The sequence below is a fragment of the Pleurodeles waltl genome, chromosome 6, assembly GCF_031143425.1.
Source record: "Pleurodeles waltl isolate 20211129_DDA chromosome 6, aPleWal1.hap1.20221129, whole genome shotgun sequence".
NCBI lineage: Eukaryota > Metazoa > Chordata > Amphibia > Caudata > Salamandridae > Pleurodeles > Pleurodeles waltl.
Genome location: NC_090445.1, coordinates 68096531 through 68114358, shown reverse-complemented (window position 1 = coordinate 68114358; position 17828 = coordinate 68096531). Strand labels below are relative to the sequence as shown.

The window sequence follows — 17828 nt, the reverse complement described above, 5'->3', positions numbered from 1 at the left end:
AAGAAATATAAATGTGCAAATCTAAAGGCTGCTCAGAAGTTGATGTTGCTTTAACTGATGGAATCACATGAAGAGTCTTGATGACACATATTTATTTGTTTTTGTGGTATTTCAAGGGAGTTACCAGCTGAGCTGCGAAATGTGGGCTTTTAAAGGGTAGTTACACACTTTCTTTATCTGAAACCTTTTCGCTCATTTTGTAGCACCCTATCTTACACAGTGTGTAATGCAAGTTAAAAATAACGACTTAAATAGTCACAAGGCTTTCTGTCACAGACTGGGACCTCTTAGCACTAAACATACAAAAGTTACTGCTCTCCACTGCGCCAACCAGGATTCAATTCTGTGGCTGTCTGGTTACAGACACAGATCTCAGCAGCGCATTAATTAACAGAGGTTTCATAAAGTACGATAGTGCATTTCCCACTCATCAACTTAACATGCATTTATTTTTCATTTAACCTGTGCATTATGTTATATGTAGTAACCTGAAGGTGAGAAAACAAACAAAGTTACAGAATATTTTGTTTTCATAGCCACGCCCTCTGACCGCACCCTAAACATTCACTCACCCATCCCCAGTGCGCTCAGCATCACAGTTTCCATACTTTCTGTAATGCACTTCGACCACTGGTTATAATGGAGAATGTAAGTGAGAGCTTTTGGTTTAGCCAATGCTTGTTTATTTTGGATGGTCTTCCCCAAAGGCTGCGGTGGTTGAAAGAGCTGCTCCAGTGTAGGGAAGAACAAAAAGTTGTGTTTGCTGGTCCTGCATCTTCAACAGCCACAAACAATAGACAATCTAGAATGTTCCTTTGTCTGATGGCGTCAGCGGGGTTCTGGGGTGTATTATGACGTTATTCCCCTGATGCCCTCTTTAATAAACACCCAAGTATTGTGTTGCCAATAATTTGTGATTAGTTGTGTTTTTCGGTTCGCTCGGGGATTCCCTTGGCTCTTAGTTGGAGTCAGATTGTTAGGTCTGAATACAAAGAGTATGATTGATTCTACTTTTCATATTGAACGGAGCCGTTTGCTCACTTAGAGGAGCAGGTTCCATGTTTTATAGGACGAACCTTATTTCTATCATATTTGTATGTTTTCTGTAAGTGAATCACTCAGGGCAGAGGTGGTTTACAAGTATTTCTTCTAGTTACGAGGAGCGCTGGAGTTACCCAGAGCGCGCACCACCGTGTTTCATCTTTAGCGCACAGACTGCACACGAAGCGCTACATTACAACGTGAGACACTGTCCTATTGGCCAGATATACCCGTGGACACGTAGAAGCAGCCCCGGCTGACACACTGGACAGTGACAGAGGACAGTGTCAGAGGACAGGGACAGATACCCCCACACACCGCAGCAGATAGAACAATGGGCGGCTGATCCCGAGGACGAGCACAGTCACATATTTAACACACACAATTGAAACGCATCAAACGGCGGCGCCTCCACCAAAAAGACTACAGGATAAGGGTATCCCAATATTGTACAGCGACCATGCAACAAAGGACACCTATTGCTTCCCCCTAAAGAGCGGCGTCCCCTATAGAACCATTAAGCATCAGGGCCCATATTTATACTTTTTGACGCAAAACTGCGCCAACGCAGTTTTGCGTCAAAAAAATTAGCGCCGGCTAACGCCATTCTGAAGCGCCATGCGGGCGCCGTATTTATTGAATGACGTTAGGCGGCGTTAGCCGCCGGCGCTGTCTGGTGTGCGTTAAAAAAAACGATGTACACCAGGCAGCGCCGGCGTAGGGGGAAAATGGCGTATGGGCGTCCACAAATGGTGCAAGTCAGGCTGAGGCAAAAAAATCGCCACAACCCGATTTGCGCCATTTTTTTACGACGCCCATCCCCCATTGAAATGACTCCTGTCTTAGCAAAGACAGGAGTCATGCCCCCTTGCCCAATGGCCATGCCCAGGGGACTTCTGTCCCCTGGGCATGGTCATTGGGCATAGTGGCATGTAGGGGGGCACAAATCAGGCCCCCCTATGCCACAAAAAAAAAAAAAAATAATACTTACCTGGACTTACCTTAATGTCCCTGGGGTGGGTCCCTCCATCCTTGGGTGTCCTCCTGGGGTGGGCAAGGGTGGCAGGGGGTGTCCCTGGGGGCAGGGGAGGGCACCTCTGGGCTCATTCTGAGCCCACAGGTCCCTTAACGCCTGCCCTGACCCAGGCGCTAAAATCCGGCGCAAATGCGGGTTTTTTAGTCCCGCCCACTCCCCGGCGTCATTTTTGCCCAGGAGTTTAAATACGACGCATATGCATCGCAGTCATTTTTTAAGACGGGAACGCCTACCTTGCATATCATTAACGCAAGGAAGGTGTTCACGCAAAAGAATGACGCTAACTCCATGAACTTTGGCGCTAGACGTGTCTAACGCCAAAGTATAAATATGGAGTTAGTTTTGCGTCGAATTTGCGTCGAAAAAAACGACGCAAATTCGGCGCACAAGTCTTTCCTCAGCCCCCCCCAATCCCTCTCAAAAGGACTGTACCCCTTGATTCCGCCAGTGAGCTCCTCTTATACCCTGGTAGGGTGACCACACGTCCCGGATTTCCCCGGACAGTCCAGACACTTTTGGCAATTTTAGAAACATGTCGCGGTTTTTTAAAGAAACTCAAATTGCCCTGTACAGTAGCGCTGACATGTTAAAGATACTTTCCTATCCACAGGCGAAAAGTAATTATTCTCGGGTGGGAGAAGGTAACTGGGGGGCAGAGAGGAGGTCATGCCATTTTGCCACAGATAATGCTTTTTAATTCAACAGTGAGAAAGAACCAGCGCATTTAACTTTCAGGAGGAGCCCGCGCCGGGCACAATGACGCAGGATACACCAGCTTCACAATCCTAGTCTTATCAAGGTGCGGAACGGATCCTCTGCGTGGAAATAAATTGTCTATGTCCTTTAGCCCTGTTTCTAAGCCTTGCCTGTCCCGGTTTTGCTTTTTAAAATGCGGTCACACTATACTGAGGGTTCCCCTTCCCACCCCCTCCCCTCCTCCCCCTCTACTCCCGTCCTGTCACCGGCAGGATCCGCAGCGCCCCCGCGTTCCTCCCTCCCTTGTTGATACATGGACAGAAGTAGGGCCGCAGGGTGGGGGGGAAGGAGGCCCCGGAGAAGGTGAAGAGCAGAGACCGGTCATCCACATTGTACAGCGAGAGCCTGCCCGCCTCATAGTCCAGGAAGAGACCCACAGCCCTGAGGGGCGCACGGGGGGTCAGGAGGGTGGGGGGGTTAGTGAGAGCTTTGTATTCACCATCTCTGTGCCACAATGTCCAGTATCCATTCTCAGGTGATAGTGAGATCCTCTCCTTCCTGCTCACAGCCTCGTCACACACCCCGAGGGTCCAGCGGGTCTTGCCCCCCACCTCCACCTCCCAGTAATGCCGCCCTGAGCTCAGCCTCTCTCTCCCCAGGACATTGACAACAGGATTGAATCTCTGGGGGGTGTCGGGCAGGTCCTGTGCTCTGTCTCCGTCTCTCACGCTCCTTCCGTCCTCGGACAGGACGAGCCAGGGATGCGCAGTGTCAGGATCCAGGGTCACCGCAGCTGCAAGACAGAAGCAGAAATCACTCATCATTAACGTGGTACTCACAGCACGGATTAGAGATAATTTAACGTGGTACTCACAGCAGAGATCATTAACCTGGTACTCACAGCAGAGGTCATTAACCTGATATTTACAGCTGGAACAAATCACAACACATCAGCGCAATCCTCAGTATAATTTTGCATCTCATACTTAGTTTCTTACTTGACATTTCGGCTTCAAACACAAACATCGAAATTAATAAACAAACACTGGCAAAGCTAACACGGCTCCGCTCCTCTCCTTCTGTCCCATACACGTGACACACCGGGACACTGTGAGCTCTGCCCAGACCTGGGAGGTGGGACTCATTGACACCTGAGGGGTCCCCTCTCTCCTCGTTCACCTGTCTCTGACCCTCACCTCCCTCCTCTCTCCTTGTTCACATGTTTCTGACCCACACCAGAGCCGTCCGCAGGACCTCACTCCTCGTCACCCCGTCTCTGACCCTCACCTCACCCCTCACTCCTTGTCCCCCTGTCTCTGACCCTCACCTCTCCCCTCACTCCTTGTCCCCTTGTCTCTGACCCTCACCTCTCCCCTCACTCCTCGTTCCCCTGCCTCTGACCCTCACCTTTCTCTCACTCCTCGTCCCCCTGTCTCTGACCCTCACCTCTCTCCTCACTCCTCGTCCCCCTGTCTCCGTGTCCGCAGGGCATCACTTCTCTCCTTGCCACCCGATTCTGACCCTCACCTCTCTCTTCACGTCACTTCCCCCTGTCTCTGACCCTCACCAGAGCCATCCGCAAGGCCTCACCTCTCTCCTCGTCCCCCTGTCTTTGACCCTCACCTCACTCCTCGTCCCCCTGTCTCTGACCCTCACCTCCCTCCTCACTCCTCGTCCCCCTGTCTCTGACCCTCACCTCTCTCCTCGTCCCCCTGTCTCTGACCCTCACCTCCCTCCTCGTCCCCCGTCTCTGACCCTCACCTCCCTCCTCACTCCTCGTCCCCCTGTCTTTGACACTCACCTCTCTCCTCGTCCCCCTGTCTCTGACCCTCACCTCTCTCCTCACTCCTCGTCCCCCTGTCTTTGACCCTCACCTCACTCCTAGTCCCCCTGTCTCTGACCCTCACCTCCCTCCTCACTCCTCGTCCCCCTGTCTTTGACCCTCACCTCACTCCTAGTCCCCCTGTCTCTGACCCTCACCTCCCTCCTCACTCCTCGTCCCCCTGTCTTTGACCCTCACCTCACTCCTAGTCCCCCTGTCTCTGACCCTCACCTCACCCCTCACTCCTTGTCCCCCTGTCTCTGACCCTCACCTCCCTCCTCACTCCTCGTCCCCCTGTCTCTGACCCTCACCTCCCTCCTCACTCCTCGTCCCCCTGTCTTTGACCCTCACCTCACTCCTCGTCCCCCTGTCTCCGTGTCCGCAGGGCCTCACTTCTCTCCTTGCCACCCGATTCTGACCCTCACCTCTCTCTTCACGTCACTTCCCCCTGTCTCTGACCCTCACCAGAGCCATCCGCAGGGCCTCACCTCTCTCCTCGTCCCCCTGTCTCTGACCCTCACCTCTCTCCTCACTCCTCGTCCCCCTGTCTTTGACACTCACCTCTCTCCTCGTCCCCCTGTCTCTGACCCTCACCTCCCTCCTCACTCCTCGTCCCCCTGTCTTTGACCCTCACCTCTCTCCTCACTCCTTGTCCCCCTGTCTTTTACCCTCACCTCACTCCTCGTCCCCCTGTCTCTGACCCTCACCTCCCTCCTCACTCCTCGTCCCCCTGTCTTTGACCCTCACCTCACTCCTCGTCCCCCTGTCTCTGACCCTCACCTCTCTCCTCACTCCTCGTCCCCCTGTCTTTGACCCTCACCTCTCCCCTCACTCCTCGTCCCCTTGTCTCCGTGTCCGCAGGGCCTCACTTCTCTCCTTGCCCCCCGTCTCTGACCCTCACCTCTCTCCTCGTCCCCCTGTCTCTGACCCTCACCTCCCTCCTCACTCCTCGTCCCCCTGTCTTTGACCCTCACCTCTCTCCTCGTCCCCCTGTCTCTGACCCTCACCTCCCTCCTCACTCCTCGTCCCCCTGTCTTTGACCCTCACCTCCCTCCTCTCTCCTCGTCCACCTGTCTCTGACCCTCACCTCTCTCCTCACTCCTCGTCCCCCTGTCTTTTACCCTCACCTCCCTCCTCGTCCCCCTGTCTCTGACCCTCACCTCTCTCCTCACTCCTCGCCCCCCTGTCTCCGTGTCCGCAGGGCCTCACTTCTCTCCTTGCCCCCCGATTCTGACCCTCACCTCTCTCTTCACGTCACTTCCCCCTGTCTCTGACCCTCACCAGAGCCATCCGCAAGGCCTCACCTCTCTCCTCGTCCCCCTGTCTCTGACCCTCACCTCACTCCTCGTCCCCCTGTCTCTGACCCTCACCTCCCTCCTCACTCCTCGTCCCCCTGCCTCTGACCCTCACCTCCCTCCTCACTCCTCGTCCCCCTGCCTCTGACCCTCACCTCCCTCCTCACTCCTCGTCCCCCTGCCTTTGACCCTCACCTCACTCCTCGTCCCCCTGTCTTTGACCCTCACCTCACTCCTCGTCCCCCTGTCTTTGACCCTCACCTCCCTCCTCACTCCTCGTCCCCCTGTCTTTGACCCTCACCTCCCTCCTCACTCCTCGTCCCCCTGTCTTTGACCCTCACCTCACTCCTCGTCCCCCTGCCTCTGACCCTCACCTCCCTCCTCACTCCTCGTCCCCCTGCCTCTGACCCTCACCTCCCTCCTCACTCCTCGTCCCCCTGTCTTTGACCCTCACCTCACTCCTCGTCCCCCTGTCTTTGACCCTCACCTCACTCCTCGTCCCCCTGTCTCTGACCCTCACCTCACCCCTCACTCCTTGTCCCCCTGTGTCTGACCCTCACCTCTCTCCTCGTCCCCCTGTCTCTGACCCTCACCTCTCTCCTCACTCCTCGTCCCCCTGTCTCTGTGTCCGCAGGGCCTCACTTCTCTCCTTGCCCCCCGATTCTGACCCTCACCTCACTCCTCGTCCCCCTGTCTCTGACCCTCACCTCTCCCCTCACTCCTCGTCCCCCTGTCTCCGTGACCGCAGGGTCTCACCTCTCTCTCACTTGTGTCCTCGTGTTTTCACTGACTATCTAGGCTGCCATCGCTCCTCCTCCCCACGTCCTCACTCCTGAAGTCAGATGGGACAAGTGAGTGCCTCATTCATGGGACTGAGACTCTGTGAAGGTGGCTCTTGTGTGCTCACTTCCCTCTTCCATGTGGACGTCTCCTATCAGTCTCACTCTTTCTCACCTCTCTCACTTTTCACGTCCTCCATTTTCTTGCTCCTCCCCTTTCCATCGCACTTTCTCCTCGGGGTTTCCCTCACTCTCTTGTGATGTTCACTGCACTCTCTCCCCGTTTCCTCTCACTCGTCCCTTTTTTCCATCAGTCTGTTCTCCCCTCTGACTCCTCCCCTCGCTGTTCCGCTCCTTCCCTCCTCCTATGGGCTCTCTCCTTTCCCCAGACCCCCGTGTCCTTCAGAGGAGACCCTGCACCGTCCGCGGCTTCATAACTCCTTTTATGTGGAGAAATCACCTCTCGGGTGATGAAGTGAACAGGTGTGGAACCGAATAAAAGAAAGCGCCAGTGAGAGGAAGAGGAAGAGCGAAGAGGAAGACGGGGAGGGAAAAGGAGGGCAGTGCGGAGAGATGAGAGGGAAAAGTGAGGAATCAAGGGTGACCATGAGGGAGTGGTGAAGAAGGAGGGAAGGATGTGGAGATGTGTGGGGACGGCGGAGAGAAGAGTGGGAGTGGGGAGGGAGTGTTTGAGATAATGGAAGAGAGGGGCCACGTGAAGAGAGAGGAAGCGGATAAACGAGAGAGGGAGGAGAAGGACGAGAGGTGGAAGAGGATGGAGTGTTGAGAACTGAGGAGGAGAGAGGACAGTGAAACTGAGAGGGGAGGGAGAGGGGAGTATACGAGGCGGGTTAATCTGGAACCTAAATGCAGACAAATCAACAGGGAGAGAAGAATAGATTAGAACAGAGAAGGATGGGAGAGTAGGAGAAAGAGTTAAGCAAGCAGTGGCAATACCAATAGGCAAGGGCCACTGGAATTATGCGGCAGGGGAGAGGCACCTTATGAGGCAAGAAAAGGCACACGATTTGATGTAAATCAGCACTTTTATCGACAGTTTTACCTCATAATTTTGTCATCTGTACACATTAACACTTTATGAGCAAAGGTTTCACCTCATTCATACAAGGTAAAAACATAAAAACAGCAATAAGCAACTGAAAGGTGACCGGTCAACATTTGTGAAGGGCTTTCCACTGCGTGGCAAAAAAGTGTCGCTGCGTTTTTAGGGACTTTTGTTCTGTTTGAGCTAATAACATTTTTTATTGTTACATTCTGTAGTTTAAGCAACAGATGTTGGATTATGTGGCAAATTCATAACTGTGGAAAGCGCAGTGGCTGCAGAATCAGATAATTCCAGTGGCCCTTCCAATACATCTTGAATGCGCTAACACCTGCAAAGCCATGTCCAAGGGTGCATTTAACTTAGCTGGATAAAATGAAACTTTGAAAAGGGTGCATGCTGGGCCTTATATTTATGTAAAACGCACAAATTGATTTCTCAGCAATGATTGTTAAAACCCTGGGTCCCGATTTAAGGAGACCTAGTGCCATCTAACTACACATTAGCGTCATTTTTTTACACTAATGTGGCATTAGCTGGGCAAAAAAAGCCACGCCAGATTTACAAAGTGGTGCAATGCCTGCATTGCACCAATTAGTAACACTTCGCGATACATTATGCCTGCGCCAGGCATAATATATATTAGGGGGCATGCCGGCGTTAGTGAAGGGTGGAACATTGGTGCAAAGAAATCTAAGAGATTTTTTTGCGTCATTCTTTTTGGCATTTTTAACACATGCGCAGCGCAGGCATTAAAGGGAGGCACCCATTGGTTTCAATGGGCTTCTGGGTGCTTGGCAGGATTAGTGTCAATCATGCAAAGCGCCCAACTAGCATCAAAAATTCTGACGCTAGTTCCTTAACTACCGCCATGGCGCGCTGTATATTAAATACAGCAAACACATGGTGGCGCTAAGGGGTGCAAGAAAAGTGGAGCTGCAGTAGGTGCAGCACCACTTTTCATAAATCTGCCCCTTACATTGATGCAGATCAGCAGTGCAGTCCCTGTTCCATCTCACATGATATACTGCATCTCACGTTCCCTAAGATTATTTGCTTTTTCCAGAAGTTGTGTTTCTGTAGTTTTTTCATGTAACATATGACTCTTGCGCAGTGCATACTAGGACCCGAGCCCCCTCTGGTGAGTTGAGAGTGTTTATAATGAGGCATGATGGAGATCTCTGGAGCTGAGGCTGAAGGCAGTGTGAGCTTCTTACAGTGCCTGTCTGTGGGTTGTAAAGGTGCTAATACTACATGCACATCCAATCCTTGGCTCCTCTGCAGAGCGCACAGAACAATGGTTACATATGAGCCCATTGTAATTGTGAGAAAGTGTTCAGAAGATACATAGCTGTGGAAATATCAGTGCCAAAGTGAAAGAAAATACATTACTTGAGGTGACTCAGTGGTTTATGTGCTGGAGGGAGGGGATATAGTGGAGGAGACGAAACGGAACGCGAGCAGAATGAGAGGATGGAAAAGTGTTGAAGAGGAAAGCTGATGTGTTAGAAATGCAGATGGAGGATTTACAATGATGCTGGGAGAAAAAGGGTGCAAGTGTCTGACAGAGGGAGAGACTGCAGAGCAAAGTGGTGTGAGGGAGAGAAGGAGGAGACCGAGAGACTCCAGAGACTGATACCCCTCCCACAGACCTCAGTAATGTTTAATTTGTGTAAATTCTAATATTTAACACATTATTGTTGTCACGCATGTATTTATACATCTAAAAAGCATCAGCAAAGCCAATAGGTCTGGCTTGTTTTACAGATCGACACGTTGTTGTGTCTGGATGGTTGTGTCTGATGCAACAAAGGAAAACCTATAAGAGGCCCCTCTCTCGCCTGCAAGAGGAACAGGAGTTGTATGTGGGAGCTGCCAATTATCTTTTTTGGAGCCCGGTGCAGTCACAATCCTTCACCATCAGCACGTTGTCTGCAGGTTTTCATCAGGTCAGTCCCTGAAGCACTATATCACATGGTTCACCCCCAGTGTCACCCATCCGCCCTACACTTGTGTGAGTGAAGGGACCAGTGGGATAATCCCAGCCAGGTCTATAATCTCAGCTCAGCACTGGTGAACCGATCTCACCTAGAGGCAGGTGCGCTTTGATTCAGAAACCACTAGATGAATGAATGATGTTTGTGGCAATGCTTCATGCTGTGTCCTTCTGAAGGGCTGTAAATAATGCGGCTCTTGGTGATGGACAGTGGTTAACACACTCACTGCAGGCAGAGTCCTTTACATCCTGTGGTCAGATATTTGTATGTTCATAAAATAACTTGAAAGTTTAATTTGCCTGCTCAAGGGAAATGCATGAAATGTTATGTCAAAGGCTTGAATTTTACGTAAGATACCTCAATGGATAAATGTTTTTGTTACAGAGTTCCTTTGTGTATTCTGTGGTTACAAGATACAGTCCTGGTGAAATGCCTCTTAGCTATGCACCCGCTGCAAACAGCTGCATGTAACAAGCAGGGCATACACTGAATGCTTGAAGGTGTTTACTCAATCTTTCATCAATCATCAACACTTCATGAAACAACACACAGACACGTTTCTAGTGCGGAGGGGTCGGGATCCTTACCCAGCCCCCCTCTGTTCTGCAGAGGGAGGCAGAGAAGGGCCTGACTGTGCTGCCGTGGCGCTCAGGGCCTCCTGGCTGACGTGTTCTAGCTGTGTGTGTGGGTGTTGGGGGCGGGAAGTATGAGGTGGGGGGGTTGCTTCTCAAGTCCCCTCACTCCGTGCCTACCTAAGGGTCCATTATCATCTGCTGCAAGGGAGGGGTGGGGGTGGGCTCAGCCAAGAGCACCTCCCATCATCCGGACTCAGCCCGGCCGCGCTTTCGCTTCACACTGTTAGTTCCCTTCACTCACTTATGAACAACGGATCAGGCTTACCATAGAATGACTGCTCTACTCTACTGAAGAGCGAGTGACTTATTAGCCCCCCGCCAAGAGCCCCCACCCCTCCACTTCCCAGCTCTTCTTCACGCTGCTCATCGGCCTGATAAATGTGTTTTTAACTCCCCTCCACTCTCGACTCTGTAAACATTTTAAGATGAAATCAAGCAGGTTTCTCATCCAAGAAAAAAAATGGTGGACAGGCTTGGCTTTGTATAAAGATGTTTTGTATTATGTGTCTCCAAGAGACACGGTCGGAAACCAATTTCGTCTTCGATGACTTTATTTTTCATTTATCCCGATCTTGCGGTAGCCTCGGCAGATCGCTGGCTATTTGCTGGCTCTGGGCTCTGTTCAGTGGCGTAACAAAACTTGAGGGGCCCCACTGCAAATTACCTGGAGGGGACCCCAGTCCCCCTGGACTCAGTCAGGGGCCTGGCGCGCGTGCACAGTGTACTGTGCTGAGGGGATCCCCTGGAGCTCGCCCCACCCTCCCCCGCACCATGGGGGCCTTTGTTACTAAATGGCACAGTTAGCAACAAGGGGAGCAATTCTTCTAATTTTTCTGCTGTTTTATTGTGTTTTTGCTGAGTTACAATTTAGTAATTAACTTTATATTATTCTAATTTAAAAAAAATTAATTCCAAATTTATGAACTCTTGGAGTTCTCTTTTGTTCAGGTACAAAGCATAGTCAGTGAAAACATTCTCTCTGATTGCACTGGAAGATTTTAATTTACACCTCTGCTATAAAATATGTGCCTGGTCTAATGGTGGATATTTCTAATAGTGTCCTGCAACCTGATTACCGAACTCAAGGAGATATTATGAATATTGTGTTACATGACTTTAATCTTTATTTTACTATGAACTTAATAGGCAGATTCGGTTCTTCAGACGTCTTTTATCTTTGCTGCAAAGTTCTCTTTTTTGTCATTCAAGAACTGGGTCAGGGCTATATCTCTGACATCCATCTGTGGCCTCTATTACTTTGGGCTTAAACCAAAGAATGGATTAAACCATAATTAAGGACTGTTCACAGTTTCGATTCGGCTGCAAAAAATCCCTGGCTTAATAACATTAAGGGCCTGATTGGCAGTAAGAACTCTGCTGCCTTTGCAAGGAGTTCCTCCCCGTGCTGACATAGTGGTCTGCCCGCCAGATTTAATTGCAGGTGAACTTCAAGTTTGTCATTGGAGGAGACTTATCTGTCTCCACTGTGGCCAAACTTCTCTGACAGCATTAAGGCGAAAGGGCCATCGGTGAAATGGCTACATGTCCACCCACGGAAATTAGATGGGTGAACATGTAGTCATTTTTTACTGTTCCTCATCGCCAGGTAAAACTTGGTGGTAAACAACAGTAAAACCATTCTAATGCCCCCCTCACCAGTGGAGAAGACTACCATGGCGAGGGGAGTATTTCTTTCCTTTTTTTCAAGAAAGAAAGTCTAGTTTCAGGATTTTTTTGAAATTAGGTTGGCGGCCTCTCCACCTTTGGGGCAGAGTCATTTACTTCTTCCCCATGTCGGAGTGGTGGGCCGCCCGCCTAATACTAATTCAGACTTCAATCTTCATTTGAGGACTTTGGTCGACCTGAGTTGTTTGTTCCACCAGAATCTTTAATCAAAGCAGACTTGACCTGGATTAAACAAGCATTGTCTTTGCATAAATGTACTTGTATGTAACTAGATAAGCCAACAGTATGAGTGTTTATTTGTTAAAATCTGTTTCTACAATTGAATCATATGTGACCTTTGTTGTGAACAATAATCACAGTTTTTTGTTAACCCGTTTTAGGCTGAACTTAATTCACTGCTTTTTGTTGGTCGCTAAGGGTTGGGCACTTCTCTTCTTTAATCACTTGAGGTTGTCATATGGTCGCCCCCAAGACTCAGTGCACTTTAGATTTGTTTGCACCTTTTACAAAGATTTGCTTAGGCATTTTCTTATTCCTTTGTTTGAAAAGATTAATTTTACTCTTGTTCAACCTGCTTTATTATATTTGGAGATGCTTTCAGATCACAGTACCTGTTTTTATGTTGCCTGCATTTTAGCCAGAGCTGGCAAACAGGATAAGCAAACATCCTGCATGTGTTTATGGACAGAACACGCGCAGCACCAGTGCACCTCAAACATCACTCTTGGCGCCATCATTCACACAAAAAGACTTCAAGCCACCCACCTGGCTTAGCATTTCCTACCAGAACAGCACACTCAGATCAAGCTTTAGTCCCAAACTGTGCTACAACAACAGTGCACTTCAAACTCTATACCACAGTAGATGACACTTTGTAAACAAACAGAAGACAATCTGAGTACTGGGTATCATGTGATGTGATTTATGTGTATATCTATAATGCTGCAGATGTCCTCACTTTTACAAGTAACCAATCCAAAATAATGCTGTTAGCACTACTCGTTATCACCGCACTGCCCTGCCTACCCACTATCCCTTGTTGGTGTGTCCACCATGTCGCTTGTTAGGGACTCTAAGACCAACACCCTCTAACATTATTAACTATGATATGCTGCTGGGTGTCTGCCCAACCAAGTGGTTGGCAGTGAAGCTAGGAGTGGATCATTAATGAGACCAGTGGAAAATACAAAGGACATAAAAGAAAATGTGGGTTTGAAATTATGAGCCAAGGTAGTTGTCTCGGGATGGGAGAGAAGCGGCCATAGTTACAATAGGAGCTGCGTGGTTTTGGATGGACTGCAAGCAATCGATCCAGGTTGACTTTATGCTTAAATAAGCCCAGTTACAATAGTCTAGTCTGTACCCAATAGGTTCCACAACCGCAGCACGCTGAGAATCTTGAGTGAGATATTTAGGCACTGGACACATTTTCCTCATAATAAAAGTACAAGAGGAAATGACAGAGGAGACCTGACAGTGCATATGAAGAGATTCAAAAACCTGTTACAGTTTGAGAGGGATTGGGGAAAGACCCAGATCCAAAAATTAAAGATAAGACTGCCAAAGATTAGGCCTACTGCCAGTTACAAGAATCACATTTTTAGTATTTAGTTTAAACCAGTGGTGATCCATCCAGGTACACAGGATGGGCAATGCCCTGGCCCACCCTTGGGGGTTTTGAGCTACTGGGCACCGGAACTCCACGCGCTCTGTGATCGCACTGGAGGGGGAGTCAAAGATCAAATCCTTCTCTTGCTCATATCTTGGGCCCCGTTTGGCCGTTTTGAATGCTTTTGTGCTCATTGTGGTCCTGGTGGTGAGCCCTGGCAACCTGGGGCACTTTCCTTAGGCCTCCTAGCCTCTAAGGAAGCAAACTTTGCAAAGAGCTATTTCCATTGGCTCCCTGCACTAGCCTACCTCTTCTTTCTCCTCTGGTACATCTCTCTTCCTTGGCGCAGAAGTCCAGTTCTTCCCCCAACCAGTCATACCGAGGTGTAAAGAGACCAGCGTCACTGGTCCTGGGGACAACCCCACTGGTCCTGGGGGCAAGTGTAGTCAGAGTCCCTGGTCCAGATGGATATTAGGGCATATCTTCTACCAGCTGTCCAGCTGCTGCCTCCAGCAGAAAAACACAAAAGTACAAAAAGAGCTCTCCCCCTTGAGAAAGACCTTTTAAGTGGGGGCATAAAGTTCTAGAAGCCAGGCACATCTGGCTTATTCAGGGATGCCACATCAACTATCTGCCCCAACCCTCCTCCACAGCATGCTGGGACAATTCAAAATGGCGTCACCCATGAGTTGTTGGTCACATCTCCTCTGGGGGTCTTAGCTCTGCCCATCACTGACATCACTACTAGGGCCTTTCCGACTGAAACTTTAAAGCAAAGTCCCCTCTTGTGTTGGCTCCAGAGATCTGGAATTCCTCCCCTCATTTGTTCAGTGGGCTTGGGCTGGCTCATCCAGTATGACAGATAATTGATGGACGTAGATCCTTCATCGCCACCCCTTTCCTCCTCAGGAGCTGAGTGAAGCACTGTTAATTGCGCCCTTTGTATAGGGTGGCCTTTGTTCTTGCTGCTGGAGAACTCTTATTTTTGGTTTTGGCATACCTGTTCATCACTGGACTCTGTAGGCTAAAGGGCAGCAGAACTGCACTCTAAGGCAATCTTCCCCATGGGTGTGTAATGGAATGTCACTACAGACACGATAGCAAACCACATTAACTTTCCCTATGAGCGTACACTAACGTTATGATGCCTACTCCAGGTCAGTATCCAATCCTGCAGAGCCCCCTCTGTGCCAGGCTACCTGTGCTCAATTACGGGGCTGTGCACAACAGGAGTCTCCCATGCATAGCCCTCACACATATGCATGTGTTCATGCGTAACCAGCCCTGTACCCTTGCTATGTCCTAGCAGCCTTATCTTAAAAGGCAGACACTGGCAGTTAACAAGTGCAGTCTGTTTACCGTTGTAGTTGCCATAGGTGAGTCACCAGTAGTGAGACTCACCCAGAGTAAAAAGGTAAAAATCAGGTGATCAAAAAGCAAAACAATCTGGGCAGATTAGATGGGGAGAATCCATTGCCTTACACTTTCCAACTCAAAATCAGCTGCCTTTCATTCTACTTGCCCTATTCCTTGTTTTTATCATCACTGCTCCGAAAAACCTTTAGAAAAACCAACCATTCAATGCATTGCTCTATGGGAATGATCTGGGATTAGGCTCCTGGCTTCAATGCAAGATGGCCTTCAAATCATTTGATAAGATGGAATCTTTTCGCTTCAGAGGAGCAGTAACAGATACCCCTCCTATGGTCAACCAGCCCACGTACAACGCAGACACAATCCACCATATGCATCACCAAACAGTCTGCCTTATGCACCCTTCTCCACCCATGCATGGGTCATGGCTACAACAAAAGCCTTGCTATTGAGACCTGTCCCAAGCGATGCATGTTAGCAACTGATACACTTAGTTACAGCTAACAATTGGAAGCTCCATAAATTTACACAGCCTGAAATACTCCACCCCTAAACTTGCAAAAAGGCAACTCAGTTTTACTTTTCACTCACAAAAGACATAGTACCTGATCTGCATTACCATAACTTAAATCATCTGGCTGAACTGATCATCTGTCCCGTATGAGGACAACAACATGTCAGGCAGAGACAATGATGCCAATGAAAAGCAACAGTAAACAAAGCAGAGCAAGTCATGATTGAAAAATCAGCAGGCTGGTGCTGCTGAAAGGCTATTGGAGCTGGAAGGCAAATCTGGTTTGGCGGAGTCAGTCAGTTGGCAGAGGGAGGCAGGTGGTGCCTCTGAGAGGCTTATAAGGCTGAGCAAGTTACATGTCTGCTATCAACTTCCTGCAATAACGGCACCAATGCAGCAGCAGCAGGGTCAGCAGCAGGGAGTAACATCCCGAGATTCTGAGTTAGTGCGATGCAGCATCATGAAAGAGTAAATATGATGTAATAGAGGAAAGCTACTGAATGCATCAGGCAGCCTCCGGAAGAAGCAATGGTGACAACAGCAACGCTGAATGAGACAGGCAGCAAGATGCAGCAATGCAAGAACAAAGGTAAAACGATGTGAGGTCAGGAGTAAAGAACGAGCAGGGAATTAGGAGCTTTGTGGACTGAATGCAAACAAGGGATGCATTTGTGCTCAATCAGCATGTGCTAATCTAAAGACAAAGGAGGGTCTGTGGCCCAAAAGCAGGCAGGGGATGGGTAGTCTGCGTGGTCGGAGGCAGACAGACTGAGGGCAAACCTGAGTGTCCTGTTACTGTCAGTAAGTAAAGAAACTAAGGGCCTGGGGGGCTGGATGCGTTGCTTGCTGCAGCTACTATATGTTCAAGCCCAGGGGAGAAGGAAGATATGGCAGCCATGTTGGCTCAGACCTGTCACATCCCTTGCACGACTCGGCACTTCAGAAAGTCTAACACAGGCCTCCACCACCGGCAGCATACCACCCCAACACTCTCCTAGAGCTGCTGTAGTGTAGGGTCGCTTTACCAGTTTAGTTTAGTTTTATGAATTTGTAAAGTGCATGGCTACCCAGGGGCATCCCAGCGCTATAATACACAATGAATGCCGGAAGAGCCAAAGGAAGCAGATTCAACTGCAGAAAAGGATGGCTTTCAACTTCCTCCTGAAGAGAAGTTCAGAGGATTCCTGACGGCATTCAAAGGGCAGGGCATTCCAGAGCCGAGCAGCCCTGATGGAGAACGAGTTGCCGCCCCATGATCTCTTGACAGAAGGGACGTAAACCTGTCGAGAGGATCGAGATCTAAGAGGTCTAGGAGGGAATAAAGAAAGATACGTTTTCTAAGAGAAAGGGGGCCCTTATTGTGTATGGCTCTATGAACAAGGCACAAAGATTTAAACTGAATGCGCTGTTTAATTGGGAGCCAGTGAAGAGCTGCAAGTGCTGGTTTAGCGGAAAGATGCCTTGGGGTATTCATGAGAAGTCTAGCTGCAGCGTTCTGCGTAACCTGCAGCCTCTTTATTACATAATCTGGAGAACTAAGATATAGAGAGTTCCCATAGTCCAGGCGAGAGAGAACTAGGGCTTGTGCAAGAATTCTTCTGGCAGCAAATGGCAGAAGACCAAGAATCTTCCTGAGACTTCTAATTAAGCCGAAGCAGATCGCGGAGGTTCTTTTAGCTTGCAGCTCCATAGTTAAGAGTGGATTAAGCAAAAAGCCGAGGCTTCTTACCTGTGTTATTGGAGTGGCCGGCTGTTAAAAGCCTCCGAATACATTGCCAGAGGGACGGTAGGGGTGCCATTGCCTACAATCATTACCTCTGAATTGCTGTCATTAAATTTAAGTATAGACAGGGTCATCCAGTCCCAAAAATATCTTTCATGCAGTCGGCCAGGTTGGCAGAGGGAGAGTCCCTACTACTTGAGAGGGATACCACCAATTGCGTGTCATCAGCATAAGTGACCATAGAAAGGTTATAAGGAGCGACTACTGTGGCCAAGGATGACAGATAGATGTTAAACAAAATGGGGCTTAAAGATGAACCCTGCAGGACTCCACAGGTTAGAGGCTTGACGTCAGACAAAAAAGAGCGATCCAAGACTTGGAAGGATCTTCCCGTAAGGAAGGAGGAGAGCCAGGCAAGGGCTGGACCTCCTAACCCTATCTTGGAAAGTCTATCAAGGAGAAGAGTATGATCGACAGTGTCAAATGCTGCACTAAGATCAAGAAGCATAATAGCAGCATGACCACCTTGATCTAGAAGTTGCCGAGCCGATTCAGTTA

The 17828-nt window shown here is 49.4% G+C and overlaps 1 protein-coding gene across 3 annotated transcripts in view; it reads right to left on the bottom strand.

The window, feature by feature from the left end:
- Positions 1-430: 430 nt before the first annotated feature.
- Positions 431-17828, bottom strand: part of LOC138299205 (butyrophilin subfamily 1 member A1-like) — a 745683-nt gene continuing 728285 nt past the window's right edge. For all 3 annotated transcript variants that reach the window (XM_069237316.1, XM_069237318.1, XM_069237319.1), the window contains one exon: positions 431-3566. In XM_069237316.1, coding sequence (XP_069093417.1) covers positions 3022-3566 — 545 coding nt within the window. In that variant the 3' untranslated portion in view covers positions 431-3021. The remainder of the gene's footprint in view (positions 3567-17828) is intronic.